This window comes from Carya illinoinensis, chromosome 11 (assembly GCF_018687715.1).
Source record: "Carya illinoinensis cultivar Pawnee chromosome 11, C.illinoinensisPawnee_v1, whole genome shotgun sequence".
Classification (NCBI taxonomy): domain Eukaryota; kingdom Viridiplantae; phylum Streptophyta; class Magnoliopsida; order Fagales; family Juglandaceae; genus Carya; species Carya illinoinensis.
The window spans coordinates 40,942,548-40,963,682 of NC_056762.1; the positions used below are offsets into that span (position 1 = coordinate 40,942,548).

General features: G+C 38.9%; 3 protein-coding genes across 4 annotated transcripts; all 3 read right to left on the reverse strand.

Annotated features, from left to right (window-relative positions):
- Positions 1–5,530: 5,530 nt before the first annotated feature.
- On the reverse strand, positions 5,531–6,161 carry LOC122281201 (translation initiation factor IF-1, chloroplastic). Its single transcript, XM_043092535.1, has one exon. It carries the CDS (start codon positions 6,089–6,091, stop codon positions 5,660–5,662), a length of 432 nt encoding a protein of 143 aa, XP_042948469.1. The 5' UTR covers positions 6,092–6,161; the 3' UTR covers positions 5,531–5,659.
- A 566-nt stretch (positions 6,162–6,727) lies between these two features.
- On the reverse strand, positions 6,728–9,640 carry LOC122282504. Its single transcript, XM_043094452.1, has one exon. It carries the CDS (start codon positions 9,638–9,640, stop codon positions 6,728–6,730), a length of 2,913 nt encoding a protein of 970 aa, XP_042950386.1.
- Positions 9,641–11,887: 2,247 nt separating this feature from the next.
- Positions 11,888–20,024, reverse strand: LOC122281164 (probable ubiquitin-conjugating enzyme E2 25). Of its 2 annotated transcripts, XM_043092471.1 has the most exons (8): positions 19,850–20,024; positions 19,555–19,656; positions 15,886–16,026; positions 14,618–15,739; positions 14,458–14,521; positions 14,205–14,344; positions 13,803–14,114; positions 11,888–12,613 (listed from the first exon to the last, which is right to left on the reverse strand). In XM_043092471.1, exons 2-8 carry the CDS (start codon positions 19,621–19,623, stop codon positions 12,320–12,322), a joined length of 2,142 nt encoding a protein of 713 aa, XP_042948405.1. In that variant the 5' UTR covers positions 19,624–19,656; positions 19,850–20,024; the 3' UTR covers positions 11,888–12,319. The 2 variants fall into 2 exon arrangements, with proteins under 2 accessions (XP_042948405.1, XP_042948403.1); XM_043092469.1 differs by lacking the exon at positions 19,850–20,024 and having other exon boundaries at positions 19,555–19,796.
- Positions 20,025–21,135: the final 1,111 nt, after the last annotated feature.

Genomic DNA, 21,135 nt, shown 5'->3' on the forward strand with positions numbered 1-21,135 from the left:
CTTGTTCAACCCAGCACTAGTCCTTTCTCATCACCCGTCCTTTTGGTGAAGAAAAAAGATGGAAATTGGCGCTTTTGCACAGATTATCACGCACTCAACGCAGCAACCATTAAAGACCGATTTCCAATCCCCACCGTGGAGGACATGTTGGATGAAATCTATGGTGCCTCGTATTTTACCAAGCTTGACTTGAGGGCTGGGTACCATCAGGTACGAGTAAATCCTCTTGATATCCCTAAGACTGCTTTCCGAACGCATAATGAACATTACGAATATTTGGTTATGCCGTTTGACTTATGCAATGCACCATCTACCTTCCAGGCCATTATGAATTCTATTTTTCGGCCTCATCTTAGAAAATTTATATTAGTTTTCTTTGATGATATATTAGTTTATAGTCCTTCGTGGGACACACATTTAGTGCATGTAAGGCAAACCTTGGAGATATTGAGGCAGCACCAATTTTTTATTAAGGCTAGTAAATGTGCCTTTGGGCAACAAAAACTAGAGTATTTGGGTCATATTGTTACTAACCAAGGAGTAGAAGTGGACAGGAGTAAAATAGCCACAATGGTGGCATGGCCACGGCCTAATAATATTTCAGCACTACATGGGTTCTTAGGCTTGACAGGTTACTACCGGAAGTTCTTTCAAAATTACGGTATTATAGCTCGACATCTTACCAACCTCTTGAAGAAAGGCCAATTCGGCTGGAATGATGAAGCAGAAGTGGCTTTTTTGGCACTCAAACAGGCCATGACAACAACTCCCACATTAGCAATGCCGAATTTCAAGGACTCATTTACCATTGAGACGGACGCTTCCAAGGAAGGCATAGGAGCTGTACTGTCTCAACAAGGCAAACCGGTGGCATTCATGAGTCGAGCACTTGGAGTGACGAAGAAATCCTGGTCCACTTACGCCAAGGAAATGTTAGCCATCATAGAGGCTATACGTTTATGGCGTCCGTATCTTCTGGGCAAGAAATTTTACATTCAAACGGATCAGCGCGGTCTCAAGTTTTTTTTGGAACAACGGATTGCCACACCAGAGCAGCAGAAATGGGTAGCTAAACTCCTTGGGTACGACTACGAGATAGTCTACCGACCTGGATGTGAAAACTCTGCTGCCGACGCATTATCACGCAAACCAGGTAGTCCCATTCTCCATAGCATTTTTATTCCGCATGTCAATATATGGGAAGACATTAAAATGGCAGCAACAAATGATCCGTATATCCAGTCAATGGGTCACAAGGCAACGGGTCATCCTGAGGGACCTTATGTGTGGCATCAGGGGCTACTTTTCTTCAAAGGCAAAGTTGTCATTCCAGACAACTGAGCCTTACGTAGCAAATTGCTACATGAAATGCACGATACGAAGGTGGGCAGCCATTCAGGAGTTTTACGCACATATAAGAAATTAGGACAGCAGTTCTATTGGTCGGGAATGCATAAATCAGTCCAGGAGTACGTCAAAGGATGTGAAGTATGTCAAAAAGTCAAGGCTGAAACACTAGCTCCGGCCAGACTCCTCCAACCGCTGCCAATCCCGTGTCGGGTCTGGGACGACATCACTTTAGATTTTATTGAAGGCCTTCCAGTTTCTCAAGGCAAGGACACGATTATGGTGGTCGTCGACAGGTTGAGTAAATCAGCCCATTTCCTTGCATTAACCCACCTGTTTACTGCAAAAACAATGGCCGACAAATTTGTAAAGGGAATTATCAAACTTCACGGGATGCCGCAGTCCGTCATTAGTGACCGAGACCCAGTTTTCATCAGTAAATTCTGGCAGGAATTCTTCAAGATGTCGGATACCAAATTGCAGCTCAGTTTCGCATACCACCCACAAATCGATGGACAAACAGAAGTCGTCAATCGCTGCCTCGAGCAATACCTTCGTTGTTTCGTGCACCAGTGGCCGCGTAAATGGAGTTATTATTTACCCTGGGCAGAGTATTGGTATAATACTACCTACCATATTTCTACGGGGATGACCCCATTCCAAGCACTGTATGGACGACTGCCTCCCACCATTCCATATTACACAGACGGACTGTCCCCAGTACACGAAGTGGATCAGCAGTTAATGACTCACGATGAACTGCTTCAGCAATTGAAGGTTAATTTAGCGAGCTCAGTTAACCGAATGAAGTAAATGGCCGACAACAAGCGGAGGGATATTTCATTTGACGTGGGCGAACGAGTGTTGTTGAAGCTCCATCCTTACCGACAACAAACAACCTTCAAAAGGGTCCATCAAAAATTGGCAAGTCGTTTTTACGGACCCTATGTGATCTTGAAGAAATGCGGACCAGTCGCATACAAACTCGACTTACTGGAAGGCACACGCATTCACCCCGTATTTCATGTGTCGTTACTTAAACGATACCAAGAAAATGACAGCCTTACGGAAACACAGCAGACAATGTTGCCACCAGTCTCTGATGAAGGAGTGGTCGAACTCGAACCATAATTAATCCTGGACAACCACTGGGTCAAACAGGGAGGTCAACTGGTTGAAGAGAGCCTAGTGCAATGGAAGCATCTACCACCGGAGGACGCCACCTGGGAACAAACGAAGCAACTGTTGAGTGAATTCTCACCGACGATCCTTAAGGACAAGGATCCACTAAACGGGGGGAGTATTGATAGGCCACGGCAGTCAACGAGGTTCCATAAACCCAATCCCAAGTATTTGGGATAAACTGTATGTGATCAATATGCAGTTTATGTTGCATGCATGCCGCATGCAACAAGAGACGAGAACGGGTCGTAAGGGACGTTGGGAACGTGGGAAGCTTGAGTTAGTTGATTACGCAGGAATGGGTCTTCAAGGAGTTACGTATTTTACGTGTTTTTCTTTCCGTTGGTGTTTTGTTTAGGGGCTCTGTTTTATGCTCTGTTTTACGTGTCTGTTTACGTGTTTGAGTCGATTAGTTAGCTACTAGTTTCCCTTTATTTTCGGCATGGTTGTAAACGGCTTGGCTTACTTAAAGCAGCCCAGAAAGTGTCAAGTATTAGCAGATAATTTATTCAATTATTATGGTTTATTTCTCACCGGAAGAGAAAGTATTCTTTTACGTTAACGTTATCACAATCCCCCCATTCCGACTCAATTTCACATTGTGTTGGGATGGCAGCAGCCAGCATAACTATTATGAAACCACTTAAAATGATGTACTTTTATGTTCTCAAGAGTTTGGCATGGTTACTAGCAGAGATATGACTTTATCTGTCTGATACTCTCGAAGCTTGTCAAGTCCTTTATACCAGAGCACGAAAGTGAGTGCAAACTCTCAGAGATTCAATTCTTTCGGAAAGGTATTGGTTTCATAATAGTTAGTGTCATTCATAGAGCCTAAGACCTCCAAAAAGTAACATTGTCCAAACTGGGAAGACATTTTAGCAGCCAAATTCTATTCTCAGCATTATTGTACAGAAAACCAGCTGCAAGAGAAAGAAATTTACCTTCTTACAAGCAACTGGAACTCAATGACCCCGGTGCCATAACAGCTCGTAATCAAATGTGAACCTGCAAAGCCTTTTATATACAGCAGTGTTTACCTTGATTAGGTACCATAGTTCCTTTTCAGTGTAGATCCATTCTTACACTGTCCAATTTCTTGGGGAGATTCTATGACTCCCCAACCTACAGCAACATGCAAAAGCTTTCTATAGGTTTTTATTAAGAAAAGTAAGTTCTAACCTTTCAAATTCATACTAGTGCTTTAACTTCTAGATTCATTATAGTAACCAGATCATGTGGGCATATCACATGACAAGTCCATTAGTTAGTGAACTGTGGATGAAGTTGTGATACGACTTTCAAACAAAATGAGCAAACTTACAAAATGATGGGATATTGGCCTATTTTTCTTTTTTCTTTAAAAAAAAAAAAGAAAAGAAGAGAAAAGAGAGAGAGAGAGAGAGAGAGAGAGAGAGAGAGAGAGAGAGAGAGAGAGAGAGAGACCAGTTTACAAAGGAAACAGGCTCGCAATCTTCGCCTCTATCTATGCAAAAAGGAAAATTAGATCATACAATATGCTAATCCATCATATATGTTTGCATTAAACAGCTTTAGATGGTGAGATCCAAGACATCCCAAGTTTGCCCAACTGTGCGTGATTCAGAAACTAAGCCAAAACAAGTCAACTGGTTACAAGAGAGTAAAAATACACGAGTTTTTTTTTTTTTTTTTTTCTAGGAAAAAGAAACACAAGTTGTGGTGGACACCTGTGGGTAAGGGGAACTTTTCGGTTCGCTCATTCTATAAATCCCTTATAACCACACCAAATAGTCAGTTCCCTTGGAAAAGTTTGTGGAGGAATAAGGCACCTCCCAAAGCACTTTTTTTCGTCTGGTCAGCGGCCCTGGGTAAGATTCTGATGACAGATAATTTGCGTAAATGCCGAATAATCATTGCAGACTGGTGCTGTATGTGTAAGAAAGCCGGAGAGACCGTGGATCATCTGTTGCTACATTGTGAGACAGCGAGAGCCTTGTGGTACGAAGTGTTCAACAAAATCGGGTTAAATTGGGTGATGCCTGCTATGGTGACTGAGTTATTGGCTAGTTGGGGGATGCCGGGTGGATTACCACAGATCAAAGCCGTGTGGAAAATGATTTCAATCTGTGTTATGTGGTGCATATGACGACAGCGCAATAAGCGGATATTTGAGGACAAGGAGCAGACACTAGTAAAGCTTTGCTCTCTTTTTTTCTCTTATTTAGTCCTCTGGGCCATCGCTGTAAACTTTAATGGCCAAAATATGCACGATTTTCTTTTGTCTTCTTTAACATTTTAGATAGGTTTTATCTCTTGTATAACTTCTTATTTTACTTAAGCTATACATATTCATATTAATACTATCGTTTACCTATCCAAAAAAAAAAAAAAACACAAGAATTTTTTTTTTTTTTTTGTAAGTAAAAAGAGAAACACAAGAATTATTCAAACACCGTGCTAGTTGCATCATTCCTAGTTCGATAAACTTTCTGGCTACATACATATATCTTCAACATAAGCTAACATTCAGTCAATTATCTGTCATCACCAACAAAATTTTTAACCAACAAAATTTTTCAATGCCTAAAACATAAAATAAGCCCAATAAAGATGGTCGCTCTTCAATTTTCTACCCAAAATCAAGTATCTTAACAGAATGGAGATGCATGGGCCGAGGAAGCTCAGGAAACAAATAACCAAAATTGAGCTAAACTACCAACGTACAACAAAACAAATAGAAGGACAGTAATACCAATTTTGCAAAACACTTGAGGACATATGTTCATAAGAAAGAATTTGAGAACAGAAGAAACTAGATGCTATAATCTCCCAGACAAGCAAATGGTCAGTCCAGAGACGTAGGTCTTCGTTATTTTCTCCAAATTGAAGTATCTTATTAAAATCTATATTCATGAAACCGGCAAATGTAGAATGGCTATTCATTGCATTCCCAGCATCCAGCTTACACTGGGGAAAACAAAAAAGTATACATTTTTGTATTAAGTTAGAGAGACAGCAATAACCAGCAAGAAAATAGCAGACAGAACTGATTAAATTTCACACAGAACGAAGTGAGGCATACACGTGGGGAAATAAATACACAGCAAACAGAAAGAGAAAGCACAACAAAATCAAAATCCAGAAGAATCTAATCTTTGGTGTTGCGGAGTCTATAGATTATGCGGCCTCGGGACGAGTCGTAGCGACTGACTTCGACCTTGACTCTATCCCCCGGCAGTATGCGGATGTAATTCTTCCGGATGCTACCTGAAATGTAACCGATAATCATGTCTTGGTTGTCCAAGCGAACCCGGAACATGCCGTTGGGAAGCGACTCGGTGACCGAACCTTCACTGGTCCATTTCTGTTCCTCAGTTTTCCGCGGCGACCGGTCCGAATTCGGAGATTTGGCTAAAACCAGATGTGGGTGAAGGATTGGGCGGTTACTCCAGTTGGTTAGAAGCGGCTTCAGGAATTTCTGGGTTTGGGGGAGGGAGAGTGGAAACTGGGTGGGTTTTAGTGGAAGAAGATGAGGGCGGAGAGCTTGGGGCTGGAGCACTGAAGGCGAGCTCCACATCATGGTTCCTTTCTTTAGTTTTCGTCTAATGGTTGGTTTTTCTGTGGCTGGAGAGGTAGTGAAAGACACCGCCTAGGCTTTCGCTTTGCCTTGATAATTGATATGATTTCGGATTTCTTTTTCGGGGCCCCGGAGGGGTGACTGTGGACTGTGGAGTATTTTTTTAGGAGATCCGGGCCCAACCCATGTAAAAATATTAGATGTGGGATGGGCCCAAAGTTGTTGCAAATAATAGTTTTCTGAAGGGAAATTTTGTTGTACCGATTAGCAGCTACAAGATATGTTTGGTCAGTGAGATGATTATTTTATTTTATTTTATTATTATTTAATAAATTATTTATTATTTTATTATTATTCATAAATCATCTAAGATCACTTCAGTGTTAGCTACGATTTGAATTATTCGAAATTAAAAACAAAGTATCACCTAAATAAACCCAAAACACAATGGTTCAAAAGCATATATTACATGCCCTCAGAAAGCCATAAATTACAAGCATAGGTATTTCCTGCAGATTACAAACCAAAGTGCTGACAAACAAACATAAAACATGCTCAAACTATGTAGAAAGCCATGGAAGAGGAATGGTTATTTTTATGGGTATAAAAATGGACCGAAAAAACAGTTTTCTCAGGCCATCATGAATCACCAGTCACAGGCACCTTCTCATATACTTGCAACTCTCTAAACCTCCGGGGAAAAATGCAACGACCACCAAACCGTTGCTGCAAAAAGATGATCAAGGCAAAAACCAAACCCCCAAGAGGGATACCCACATCCCAAGCAGTGGAGAAGAAGTCTTCCCCAGGATTGGCGTATATGAATGACCCATCATGGTGGTGAAAATAATTGTGAGCCCTGTAAAGATCGTAGGCATGTGGCAGCAATTGGACAAAAGTGTTTCCGATGTAAAATGAACAAGAAAGAGCACTCGTTCTTGAGTTCCAGAACATGTTGAGCAGTATTTGAGGCAAGAGAAAACCATCCAAGACCAAACCAGAATAAGATTTCAAGGCCTCCCAAAGAGAATGGAGTTGATAACTTGTAGCAGAATCCATAAGCACAACAGCACCATCTTCACTGGTGGATCTCGCAGCACCATTTTTTCCATTCCACATCCACCAGTTCAATGCCACAGCAACTAAGGCGCCTGCAACGTATAGCGGTAAAGCTACAAAGAGAGCCTTCTTCTCCACAACCCACAACCCCTTTTGATTTCCTCCAGCCCATTTTGCAGACCATATTCTTTGGAGAAGACGGAATTGCAACAAGAAAGCTACCATTCCAGTCACTCTCACAATTACCTCGTTTGCTTCAATCCACCGGCCCCTTCCGCTTGCAAGCCATATGTTCCCCCCGCTAGATTTGCTCAAGAACAAGGCTTCAAAGTTAAGCACAAGAGGTATCAACTGGCCCAAAGTAAGAATTGATAGCATGGCAAGGGAGATTAAGGGAAGAACATCAGGGTGCCTTTTCACATGAAAGATTTGTAGCGCCACAAACACACATGACAGTGTGGTGGAGATAATTACCATGATAATCTCCACATCCATCCTCCAAATAGAAGATCCATCCCTGTAAAAATAATCTGATTTCAAGTCTAAATGTTCAAAGTAAAGTGGATCGGATTTTTCCCTTGTGCTATTAATGCTTCCCTTGATATAACCTGTCTTCTTTGAATTAAATGGAGGGAAATCAAATGTGACCAGAACCTCGCAATCCGAAGAATCGGCTCTTGGTATTTGATTGTCTGAATCAAGATTTCTGCACCCTACCATACACAAACTTCCTGTTTCAGCATCATACAGCCCTTCAGCTACAATCTCCCATGAAGATATGTCAGAGGAAGAGTTCCTAGTGTGAAAGGGCGACATCTTCCTTGTGATCGTGTTGAGGTGTATCCTGTAGCTGATATTGACCGAACCACTGCTAAAATTCGGTGGCACTGTAGAGTCTTGGAAGCTTGAGTACCTATAAATGTGATCTCCAACAGATATAGGAGCTAAATTACCCCAGCCACTTGTTCCTTCTGACTGTGTCAGTGAAATGTCAAAACTCATTGAGTCTGAGTCCCCATTGGGGTATCTTTCCCCATTGGTTTTAGCAGGCTTCTCAGACTTGGGGCACAACTCCATAGCAGTACCTAATTTGGTGTACTGGTACTTTGTTAGTTCAGGAACCTCCATCCTATCATTTCTTGAACTACGAAGCATGATCCTATTGAAGTAACCTGACTCTTTAACGGTTTTGTTAGTCCAAATTTGCCCCACAATCCTGCTAGCATCTTTGATTGACCAGATTGAATGAAACCTCAAGCTCAATTTTGTTGAACAATCACCCACGTGAGCACGAGCCAAAGATTCCGTAGTGCCTAAAAATGGGCAAGCTACAATGCAGAGCTGATGCTTGCTCTCATCCCATGACCCCTCCCCAACCAGAGTTGTTTTGGGATCGAATCTCCGGTAATAATCAACGTGGGTTTGGTTAGAAAACTCCACCAGAACCCGCATCTTTTCTTTGTCCTCAAAACACTCAATCTCATACAAGGACATGATACGAGGCACATATCCGAAGTCTGCATCAAATAGAGTGCAGTTCTTTGAAGAATTGCATCCACTGGCATACCTCAAACTGAACTTTTGGGGGGCTGTCTTCGAGGCTAATGAACAGAATGTGTTTTCCGGAAGAGAACTAAGTGACAGACCGGGGGGAAGATCACTTCCACCAGAAAATTCATTTCTGTTATCGTCAGAAACTGACGAGAATTTATAATTCTTTTGAGGAAGTATCAACATGGAAATCGGTTCAAAATGGGCTGGATCCTCTGCAGAACTCAGGCTCTCTAAAGTCCCAGTAATCAAACTAGTAATACTACTTGAACTGGTGACATTATTGAGGTTAAGAACAGCAGAAAGATTAAGCCATTTACCTTCTTCAGTGTGAGCAGAAGCCGATCCAACCATACAAAGCTTTCCCTTCGATTCTGACCAGTACCCCTCCTCCAGTTCAAAACTGATGGAACTTCGAGGCCCTAATTCACTGAAAGCAGTAGAGTATGAATATCGGGAATAAGATAAGTCTTCCCTGTACTTGTTCTTATAGGCGGTTTGAAATGTTAAACGCCCTTGAAGCTTGAACAAGCCCTGGATATCAGTATCATAGACAGCCAAGGTTCGAAGTAGAAGGGAGTTTGAGAAAGTCGACTCAGACAGAGTTGGATTTGGGTCCAAAAAAGGTTTGCCACCAGTATAGAAGCCAGTATGGGATCGCGCAAGTGGAAAGTTTGTGAGTGGAACTTTCTTCTGTAAGGATCCAGGGACGCTTTTGGAACAATGATCTTTGTAGTACTTGGAAGGTTGAGTTGGTGAGGATGAGACTAAGCTCAAAGAGAAGGGGGTGAATAAGAAGAAAAACATGAGAAGCCATGGTAGTGTTTGCCATCTCTGTGAAGACGCGGTCATTGCAGAAGAGCGCTTCTTCATGGCCTTACAGTCAGGAGATTCTTTCTTGTATCGAAAGAACAATGAACAAGAACTCGAGGCACCACTCATACATGGAAGAAGACTACATATGCAAGTTTTTATAAGCAGCTCTCTCTTTCACTGTCTCTCTCAATACTTTTGATTCAAAGTTGATAGGCTCCCAAAATTTAAAATGGATATACTAAGATGGTATAAACTTCCTCCGGTAATTCTATGGTGGGGTTCTTGAATAAATGGATTTAAAACTACGATAGTATAAATTTCCCCGACTAACTACAACTCTTTAATATATATATATATATATATATATGTGTGTGTGTGTGTGTGTATGCAGCATTATCTTTAATATACCGTCTACAACATTAAAAAAATCACAAAATATATATATAGCTAGTCTAGACAGTTATATATTAACACACTAATATTGGAGAAATCGTCCATGTGCACCCCTCCTTCTACGCGTGGTGAGGCCTAGGATTTGTTCAAGTCCATGTGCACCCGTAAGGGCTAGGATTTGTTCAACTTCACGCCACTTTGAATATAGTCACTTAATTAGGCTTTAGGGACCATGGATGTATTCTTGACTCTTGACCTTTCGTTTCTTATTAATTGCATGGATAGACTTGGGCACCAGACAGTACTGTATGTAGTCTCGTCAAAGTCGTTGCTTGCTTGTTTCGAAGTTGCAAGGAAAGTTCGCCAGCCCCTTGTTCGGGCTACAGGTCGTCGTTATCTCTCAGAGCATTAGGTGGAGACAGAAAGACAGCCTCGACGTCAACGAAGACTTCGAAAATTGATTCCACATATCCAGACCCGATGATACGTCTAGCAAGAACAAAGTGCCAATATTGCTTGACAGAGAGGGAGAAAGGAAAAAAAAATCCAAAAGTTGGCCAAACGCAGTCTTGTTTTGTGGCATTTTTATTTTCTATGGATAGTGTTGGGAGTCATCGAGAGTATCTCCCGATACTTTCCACTGATAAGTTTATTTTATTTTATTTTTTATATATTGGTTTAATTTCTTTAAATATTTTTTATAAAAAATTTACAAGATTATTTAAAAATACTTAATAAAAAATAAAAAGTAAATCAATAAGAATATCAGGAGAAAGTATAGATGGATTTAGTATTTTTCTTCTTTTGTTAGTTGCGTAAAATAGGATCTCATTTATTTTTAAAAATGATCTCAACTCATCTCATAAAAACAAATTTAATTTTTTTAAATCTCTAAATAAAAATTATATTAAAAAATTATTTTAACTTTATAATATTTTATTCAAACTTTTTCTATCTACTTTTTAAAATCCTATAAAATATTTTAATTTAAACTATTTCATTATTATTTATATATTTCTCATCTCATTTCAATTATGTAACCAAATGAAGACCGAGTGAGTTACTACAAAAATAAAAATCTCAAATTTATTAAAGTTCGAAATCTATGTTAAATGTTGGATGCATTTTTTCAGTGGGGCGGCCAACAGTGAAAAGGCATGATCTATGCCTTTTCTTCCTTCACACGAAAGTGTTCGAACAAAAATTTGGATAAAGAGATGCTTTCGATCCATCCAATCTTAATATTCAAATTCCACAAAGATTTTTGCTACACAACCTCCCAACACCCCAACATCCCACCTTTTTTAAATTTTTTAATATTTTTTTAATTTTTTTTTGAATTTATTCTTTTTAAATTAATTTAATTATTTTATTCATTATTTATATATTAAATATTTGATAAAAAATAAAATAATAAAAATTAAAAAAAAGGTGGGGTGTTAAGATATTGAAAGGTTGTGTAGATTTTTTCTATCACAAATAAAAACACTTTTCAATTTCTTATATTTAACTTTTTTATCTAATTATTACAACTTTTCCACCATACAAAACACAAGAAGACAATTCAACACAAACTTTCATATACACGAAACTTTTCAATTTCAAATCTAACCACACTTTGGGCAACTGGTGATGCCCAAAGAAAACATCACCACCAAACAAATCATTCCAGTTGCCCAAAGATGACACCACCAGAAGATAATCTATACGCGATCAATGTATGAATATGAACTCTTTTCAGTACCTAATACACGCTTCCATATACACCGGCACTCTAGAACAGGTAGGAATCCTTTGATAACATTTGATCCATAATGTTTATGCTTAAATTTGTAAACCTAAATTAACCCGTACCTAATTTATGACATGAAAAAGTGAGCATCATGAAATATATCAGAATAGGTAATGTAATGGGTACGCTCCACGAGTCCGGTTCTTGAGTGGCTAAATGTAACATACAAGACTTGGACACTACATAACTTTCTTTCAAGTAAAATTTGCAATATTCTAAGCTACCCTTCAAATCGTGTATGGGTTGCATCCATATCTAGAAATATATGCATGATCTTACACCTTAAAAGTATCCTCAGGGTATAAATATAAGAAATTCAGCATCGAAGTCTTAGCTAAGATGGAAACCAAGATCTATAAGTAACTTACAAGGAGGAAGGGGGGTGTGGGGGGTGTTGGTCCGGCTCCATCCTAAAACAATTACTCCTCTTTTATGAGCCCATCCATATCTGCAGCTATATACAGTACCCAAAATTACATGTCCACAACCGGCAGGTATGAACGTACATACTCCAAAATTTAACTCTTTAATCTTCAAGATAATATCAGAAACCTAAATTGCACGTCATTGATGTAAAACAAGTTGTTTCAAGTCTCAATCAGCCTCATCCAGAAAAGTATTCATGTTGCAGCCTTGGGCATGTCAGACACCCGTATGTTCCTATTCATTGCAGGTGAGAGGAATTTATCACAGTTCTCGGCTCCAATTTGGGTAAATGCTTTCACAAGCATATCAACATAACCAGCCAAATCATTCTTAAACTTATTTGAGCAGCTCTTGTCGCTCACATCAACATCCTGCACCCCACCTTTGACCAGACATCCTACTTGAGCACCATCCATATATGCTTTACATGCCACTAGAATATCATGTGCACAATTGTAGAAATGCCCCAGAACAAGCTCCTCAAAATGCTGCAGCCACACGACATGGAATTAGATGTCAAACCCTCAGAGGGAAGAAACAGCAATGTCCCTAATAAGGCCTTCACCAAACAGAAATACACTAAATTTGGGACAACGCTTACAGGACTTTTTTTTTTTATTGCCAATGGTGATAATAAAGAAAAACTATCAGAGAAGATAATTATGAAGCACTTGTGTGCTAAAAAAATGAACGTTGATGTGATATTAGTTGCTTACTCTATTTTTAAACTAAAAAAATCAAAACAATCAATCACACAAATGAAAATGAGCTACACAAAAATGTTGGGGTTGATTGTGTGTGTGTGGAGAGAGAGAGAGAGAGAGCACGGGGAGAGCATAATGAGAAAACCATCAACAGTCAAGGACCTAAATTTTACATTGGAAAATTAAACTTTGTTTACCTATGATTTGGGTCAAGTTTGAGTTACCAGCCTATAGTTTAAAAATCTGTACTTTACCCATTAAGGTCTACTAGTATTTAGTTTCAGTTCACAAGTTCAATCTTTTCAATTGGAAGAGGAAAATAATATATATTAAAATGTGTGTGCACAAGCGAGCAAAGTGCAACTTTTTAGACTATAGATTGGCAACTCAAACTAAGTGAGTAAGATGTAATTAATTCCTCGATATTTAATAGTAATCAATCCTTCAATATCTAGAAATTATCTAAGCATTAAAGTCCAGCCCCTATAAAAACACAATCCTCAAAAAAATAACTGCTTGAATAATATAATTTCCCCAAATGACATGATCTCCATTTGAAAACAAGGATAAAAACTGCAGTAGTTCATTATCATAAGATCTAGAGAAAAACAAAACATTGCCTAACCATGTAATTGGATTAAAAGGAGTCCTTTGTATGCATTTTAAGAAAATTAAATAATATTATACTAAATAGGGAAATGTTAACCATAAGTTCCCCTGTAAATTGTTGCACATGACATTGTTGTTGGCTAGGACTTCAGGAATTTTACCGTTTCATTAAATCATTTAAAAACGCTTCTCAAGAATTTGCACAAATTGATGTACCGGACCGTGATAACGAAACTTTATTCAGAAAACCACCCAATGAGGTTACAATTTTTTCTTGGAATCAATCAATATTGGGGTCTCGAAGGACTGATACCATACTCGGAATATGGAAAGACTGAACAAGGAATAATCAGTGGAATCTTACCTTTGGTGGCCTCCTCATTGTGTACATCATTGTCTTCAAAGAGAGGATAAATATATCCTCATTGTACTGTTGGGACCTCATTTCACCAGAGGCTGAGCCACCCATATTTGCATACGCAGGCTCATTAAAATAGGGCTTTGTATTCAAGATCAGCCCCTGTATGGAGACAAGAACTTGCAGCATAGTCGATACACCAGGAATCCACATCTCATTCTTGTTGCCAGACCATGTGTTAAGTAGACTGAGGCATACTTTCCCACAATTGTACAAATTAGGATTCAGTCGAAGGCCACCGGAGTGGTAGTAAACATGCTGGCACATGGAAATTCCTCAGTTGTATGAATATGACGTACAGTAGAAAGTATAAAACAATGCCACAGATTCAAAGCCTCAATTTCATACCGGTGGTACATTAGGATAGCCACTGGGGAAGGAAACATCAAAGAAGAAGAGACCATCATGGTAGGGAGTACCCTCCGCTCCAATGATGACAGCCCGCAGAAGATCAATCCTTGTTTCATAAACCCTAACAAATATTGTCTCTGTTGAAAGGATTGAATGACGCATTAAACAAAATAGGTTTTCAGCATCACCAACAAACTTATTGGGAAACAAAAACAGTTACATAACATGAATACAAAGCATGAAAGTTCACCTGGTAAATCCTTCTCCAGGATCTTCCACTCCTCCTGAATCCTCTTTGCCCAATTCTTTGATGGCTGCAAGAAAAAGGGCAGCAAAACATAAAATTACATAGGTTTAAAACTAGCTACTGGAAAGAAAAGGCATACAATGCATCATCTGAACCTAGTCACCTGCTTTGTGTAGGAACCTTGGCCTGTATAGTGATGGTCAGAATAATCCTCTACGGTATCAAATTGTTTAAAAAGGCAGAACTTCCTCAAAATTTCATCTTTGCCCCTACCAGAGATGGCCTCAGCAGGGAATGTTGAACTAACTTCAGCAGCTACATCAAACTGATTTTGACCAGAATCCTGAACCCAGGGTGTGTCTGCCACTTCTTCAGAAGGAGCATGTAAACCATGAAATGGAACATAAAAACTGGAATGTGCTGTATGGTTAGTGAAAGATGGCTTCATTATTTTAGTTTTAAAAGTGTCCTGCCACCAGGGTGCGGATGGTTCTACTCCAGGAGAATAATTTGATGCATCTGTATGCACTGGTAAAGTTGGATAATATGTAATACTCCTACCAACTTGCTTCTTTACCATTTCAGGTTTATAATGCGCCCAAGTAGATGATTCAGCTCCAGGGGGAAGTGATGAGTCAAACTGATTTACATGACTATGATTAGTTGAACTACTTGAAGCAGCTGACTTCTTCTTGCTTTTGAAAGGCTCCAAAAACCACCGTGATTTAGATGATTCTTTCCCGAGTGGGAGGTTCAGAGCACTCCTTCTATGTGTTGAACCAGACGATTTCTTTTTATTTGGGGAAACTTGTGGATGATTCCAAGGTGAAGTCATATCTATTCCTGGAGGTTGAACCACGGAATCCATTTGGGTTTGCACACCTGAACTGCCCACTAAAGTTGTCTTCACATTGACGTGAGCAGGATTTGCTGACCATGAAGACAGAGATGAGTCCATCCCATGGGTACTCACAGAATCCAAGTGGATTAGAGGCCCCGAATGGTGTGAAATATTTCCAGTAACTGGCAACCAAGGAATCGGTGCCTCTATTCCAGGAGGAATATCCATGTTATCAAAATGGGCTTGTACAATGGCATACTCATCAACATCAGTAAAATCATCAAAATAAACATCATTATTATCATCATAAGATAGATCAGAACTATGACCATCAAGGTTGATTAAATTATGAGACATAGGGGAAAAATTCTCTGGGGATTCTACCCCATTCACTGAATCGAGGGTTTCCTTTCCAGGACCAAGAAAATAATTGGCCAAAGCTTCCTGATAAATAAATAGAATCAGAAACAGTACAGGTACCCTGAATGTTCATTGTTTTATTATAAGTCTTTGTTTTTTCTTTTTTAAAGTATTTTTACTATAAGTCATAAATCAGCTGCTATAATATAATCGAAATGTTAATCACAAACCTGAGCTTGATGATCACCATAATCATCAGAAACATCTTGAATTTCCTTCCCCTTGTTACTTGGGTCAAATTTTTCATCAATGAACATGACATCAGCAGAATCTCCATCTTTGTCTATATCAATCACATCATGAAAAATAACCTAAAAAGGCACAAGAGAATTTCCTTAGCTTCATTAAGTAATAACGAAACAAAATCCATAGGAAATTTAACATATAAGACAACCACCATATTCCATTTACATAAAGATGCTAAATCTATCCTATATCAGCTGTCTCAAAGTATTCAGAAAGACAGAAAATGAAGTCAGTCAAGAACACAAGAAAAAAAAAAGAAGAAGGTAAAAGCATACTCACAGGCCAATAGGCATTTGACCAAGACAAAACAAATTCAAAAAGAAAGATTTCACTGCCACATGCATTGTTCAAGTACAAAAATCAAAAAGGTCAGAGTTGGACAGCATATTTTGAGCCTTTACAGAAGTGTTCAGTGTACACACAATTTGGGCAGCATCTATGTCAGCATCTTAGATTGATATATAACTTCTTACCTAAAAAAAAGCATCTTAGGAACAATATTTCGTACTCTAAGCATATCAATCTGCATTCTCCACTTTTTCAATTTGAAAATTGGTGATGAGTCTGTCATCAAAGTGCCAGGTGCAGTTTGAGAGCAGATATCTATGCACTTTGACTCCTCTAGTGGGTTGAGACAGGGAGATGACAGGGAGATCCGCTCTCTCCGTTACTCTGCCTTTTTGTCATGGAAGCTCTCAATAAGATGATTGGGGTCTTGTGGAAGTGGGTCTTCTCTATGGTTTCTCAGTGGGGAATAGTTCTATTAATATTTCTCATTTGTTGTTTGCTGACTACACTCTCATGTTCTGTGGAGCACACCTTGGGCACATCCAATCTTTGAGGGTTTTACTTCTTTGTTTTGAAGCAGTTTCGGGTTTGAAAGTAAATCTCTCCAAGTCTGAATTGGTACTGGTGGGGAATGTTCCCAAAGTGGCGATTATTGCTACTCGTTTGCGATGTAAGGTATCCTCTTTACCTTGGCAGTATCTTGGCTTACCCTTGGGAGCTTCTTTCAAATCAGAGCAGATTTGGAATGTTGTGATTGAAAAAATGGAGCGCAAGTTGGTATCGTGGAAGAGGTTGTATTTATCCAAAGGTGGTAGACTCACATTGATTAAAAGTACACTCGCTTGCTAACCTCCCCACCTATTTTATGTGGTTGTTCCTGCTTCTAGCGAAGATCGCCAATCGTCTTAAGAAGTTACAACATGATTTCTTGTGGAGTGGTTTAGGGGATGAGTTCAAATTCCATCTAGTTAATTGGTCCATGGTGTGTACCCCTTTCTTTGGGGATGGATTGGGGATTCGAAACTTGACGAAATTCAACTAAGCCCTATTGGGTAAATGGTTCTAGCGGTACCAACAAGAAGGTGAGGCCTTGTGGAAGTCTGTCATAATTGAGCGTGTTGGGGAAGTATGGGGTGGTTGGTGTTCAAATGAGGTTCGTGGCTCACATGGGGTGGGTTTGTGGAAGAACATTAGGAGCTGTTGGGAGACCTTCAGGAGACATACTCATATTGTAGTGGGGGATGGCTCACGAGTCAAATTTTGGCATGATAAATGGTGCAGTGAACGGTGTCTCAAAGAAAATTTTCTGGCCATATTTGACCCAGCACGAGTCAAGGACGCAGAAATAGCAGACTTGTTGGCTTTCTTCGATGACTTCTCTCAATGGAATGTGAAATTTACCAAGGCAGCCCAAGACTGGGAGTTGGAGGTTATCACAAAATTCTATGCAACATTGTATTCTATACGTATGACCGAGGGTACTATGGATAGGATATTGTGGAGACCCTCAAAGAAAGGTAAATTCACGGTTAGATCATTTCACAAAGTTTTATCGAGCCCAGGCATGCCCACTTTCCCATGGAAGAGCATTTGGCAGACGAAAACTCATTCAAAAGCAGCGTTCTTTGTGTGGACAGTAGCATTGGGTAAAATTCTCACCACAGATAACCTAAGAAGACGTTGGTTAATGGTAGTGGATTGGTGTTGTATGTGTAAGAAATATGGGGAATCAATTGACCATCTGTTTCTACATTGTGAGGTGGCTAGAACCATGTGGCTGATTTTTTTACAGGTCTTGGAGTATCATGGGTCATGCCCCGTAGATTGGTGGATTTTCTAGCATGCTAGAGAGGCCTTCGAGGAGATTCACAGGTTGTAGTAATATGGAAAATGGTTCCCATATGTATGTGTTGGTGTATATGGCGAGAGCGAAATAATAAAAGTTTTGAAGAGCATGAGAGAAAAATGGGGGATCTAAAAGATTTTTTCTTCAAAACATTTTTTCCTTGGGTGGGGGCCATTGTTTGTAATGGACTAAATGTCCATGACTCTCTTCTTTCAGTTGGAAACTCTAGTTAGCTATTTCTCAAGTATACTCCCTGTGTACTTGGAATTTGCGTATGATTTTGAATAAAACTACTTGATTACCGATAAAAAAAAAAAATTATGCAACCGTAACTGCCATTAAAGTAACAAAGCATGCACCACTACATACATCTTAAAGTCAGTCAATCTTGTTCCAATGTTTGAAACACCATGCCCTGACTCATATTATGCAGTAATTACATACAACTATCACAAGTAATTCATTTAAAGCGTAACCAAATGATGACATACAAAGGAAGCCAGGAAGCCAACTCTCCTTAAGACAAGAGAACTTTAAACTTTTTCAATTCAAGGAGAGGGGACTGTCTTTTGCTAAACAGATGTTCATTCTACCCAACTTCAGAAAGAGTGTAAAGCTCCAATTAATCTGGATGAAGAAAGGAATGCAAAAGCTAAAATGACGAGTAAACTAGCCTAACCAACAGCAAAGTCTTAGGAGGCAAAAATGCAGAGCAATGACAGACTCGACTAAAGGATGATGTACCTACTAAAAGAAATTTAAAAGCTCATTTCATTGCAACTCAAATCTGATCTACTACCTCAATGGCTTCAATACAATCTACTGTCGACACTCGGTAGATAACAACTAAATATACAAAACTAATACAGATGATAGTAAATAAAAACTAATGATCACTTAGACCGCAAAAGTCCATCGTAAGCTCTCACTCTACTTTTATTTATACAAGGAATCATCATGGTACATTGCAGAGAAGACAATGACACTAGTAGTAACTTCTTTATACTACCTCCAAAATCTTTTTAATGAAAATTCGAAAAGACGCAAAAAACAGAAACCAGACTGACAAATCATAGCGATAAAAACAACCCAAAAACCAGAAATTTAACTAGATTAGGCACTTTAAATCCCCAAGAATGCATAAGAAAGCAAGACTCTTAACAGTCCTAATAAAGGCACTCTCATAATTAACTTCAAGCAATCTAAAACTATTTCCGGCATGACTAAGCTAACAAAGCCCCGTCGCCGTAGAAACACTAAACCAAATGACATTTCAGCAATCAGAAGGGTACGATCAATAACCGAAAAGAAAACTGATAGATCAAAAACTTAAAAACAAAAGTTTCAATGATTTATTTACGCGAACGAATTAAAGCATGCAATCAAGCGAACAAAAAAAAAAGAGCAACGAATACATAGAATCGAGTCGAAAAAAGAAAGGAGTTTCCTTTGTTTAGACCTCTTTCTGTCTGAGCAATTTTGAGGACCGGAAAATCGTGGGCGGGATTTCGACGACTTCGGGGTCCATGAATGAGGGGCTGTTTTCGGAAAACGACGTTTCCTGTTTGGAGAGAGAGAGAGAGAGGGGGGGGGGGGGGGGGGGGAGTGAGGGAAAATGAAAGAAATTTGGTTAAAACATGTCGTTGTGCGCGAGAGAGAGAGAGAGAGAGAGAGAGAGAGAGAGTTTTAAAAAAGAAAGTGAAGACTGAAGGTAGTCGGAGTGAGGGACTTGGAAATATTGGGGAGGTATTTACATGGTGGTGGCGGCGGCTTCATCGATCGGCTTCTAATAGAGTAAGCCCGAAGCAAACAGCTCGCTGCAGCGGGACGGCTTAAGGACTCAGCGACTATATTCGAAATAAGATTACGGCTTTTTGTTTTCTGAGCTGAGCTTCCTGGATTTTCTGTTTGGAGAGAGAGAGCTTTCGTTTTCTTTTCTTTTTTCTTTTTTCCTTTTTTTTTTTTTTTTTTTTGACTTTTTTAGCTTCGCGCCCAAGAATTATCACAATCACTTGCGACGCCACTGTTCGTTTGCTTTGTTGATTTATTTTATTTTAAAATTATTATTTTTAATTATAGTCTCATCGTGTCATTAAGAATTAATGTTCAAATGATTTTATAAATATTATACATTTTAATGTAACGCGAATACCATATTATCTATATTTTAAAAAGGATTTAATTATTTTCTAATATACTAATTATATAACATTGTAATTATTAAGTCTAACAAGAAAAGTTTATATTAAATATGATTGCTGCGATGTTTACGAGGTCAATTGACAATGGAATGTTTCCTTATCTTAGATTCTTAATCTATCAAATATTATTATTCATATTATCATTATCAACCAAGGTTGTCTGTCTGACTTCAAGATCAGTGTCGACTACGAGGCTGTACTGGATTCAACCCCAAACGTGACGAGCAAACAACAAACCCAAAGGAGACTTTAAAAAAAAAAAAATGAAATTATATTTTTATATAAATTTTAAATTTATTTATTTTTTAAAATAATATATTGTAAATATCATTTTCATTTTTAAATATTAAACTCTTATCGTACGGGCCCCACTCTTTTGTATGGCTCATTTTGATCCTACAGTGTCCACGTGGTTTGGAATGGTTTGCGAAGCGTACTCCACACCTGCACGGGAGCCGTATTCGATTCTCGAGGATTAGGATGGAGTCTTGCTTTATTACTTGTATAATTCCTTCCAGATTCTTCGTGTGAGCAATGACCAAAACTTAAATAAACCAAAACTTTAGAAGTCTCCGCAATTGTTTATTGAATTCAAAAATATTTTTAATTCTCTTAACTTTTGCATAAATAAAAAGTCTTTATAAGGGTTAAATGGATTTTTTTTATTAATTCAGAAATAAATATATTAATATTATATGAATATTGCACGTACGGTGACCAAATCACAATTTCATTATTTCTGGTTTCCATGGAGAGTGATCGATCGGAACTGGGCCACTACTGTAATGTCGGCAATGGGCTAAGATGTGCAGCATGGATTGGGCTAAGGTATAAACACT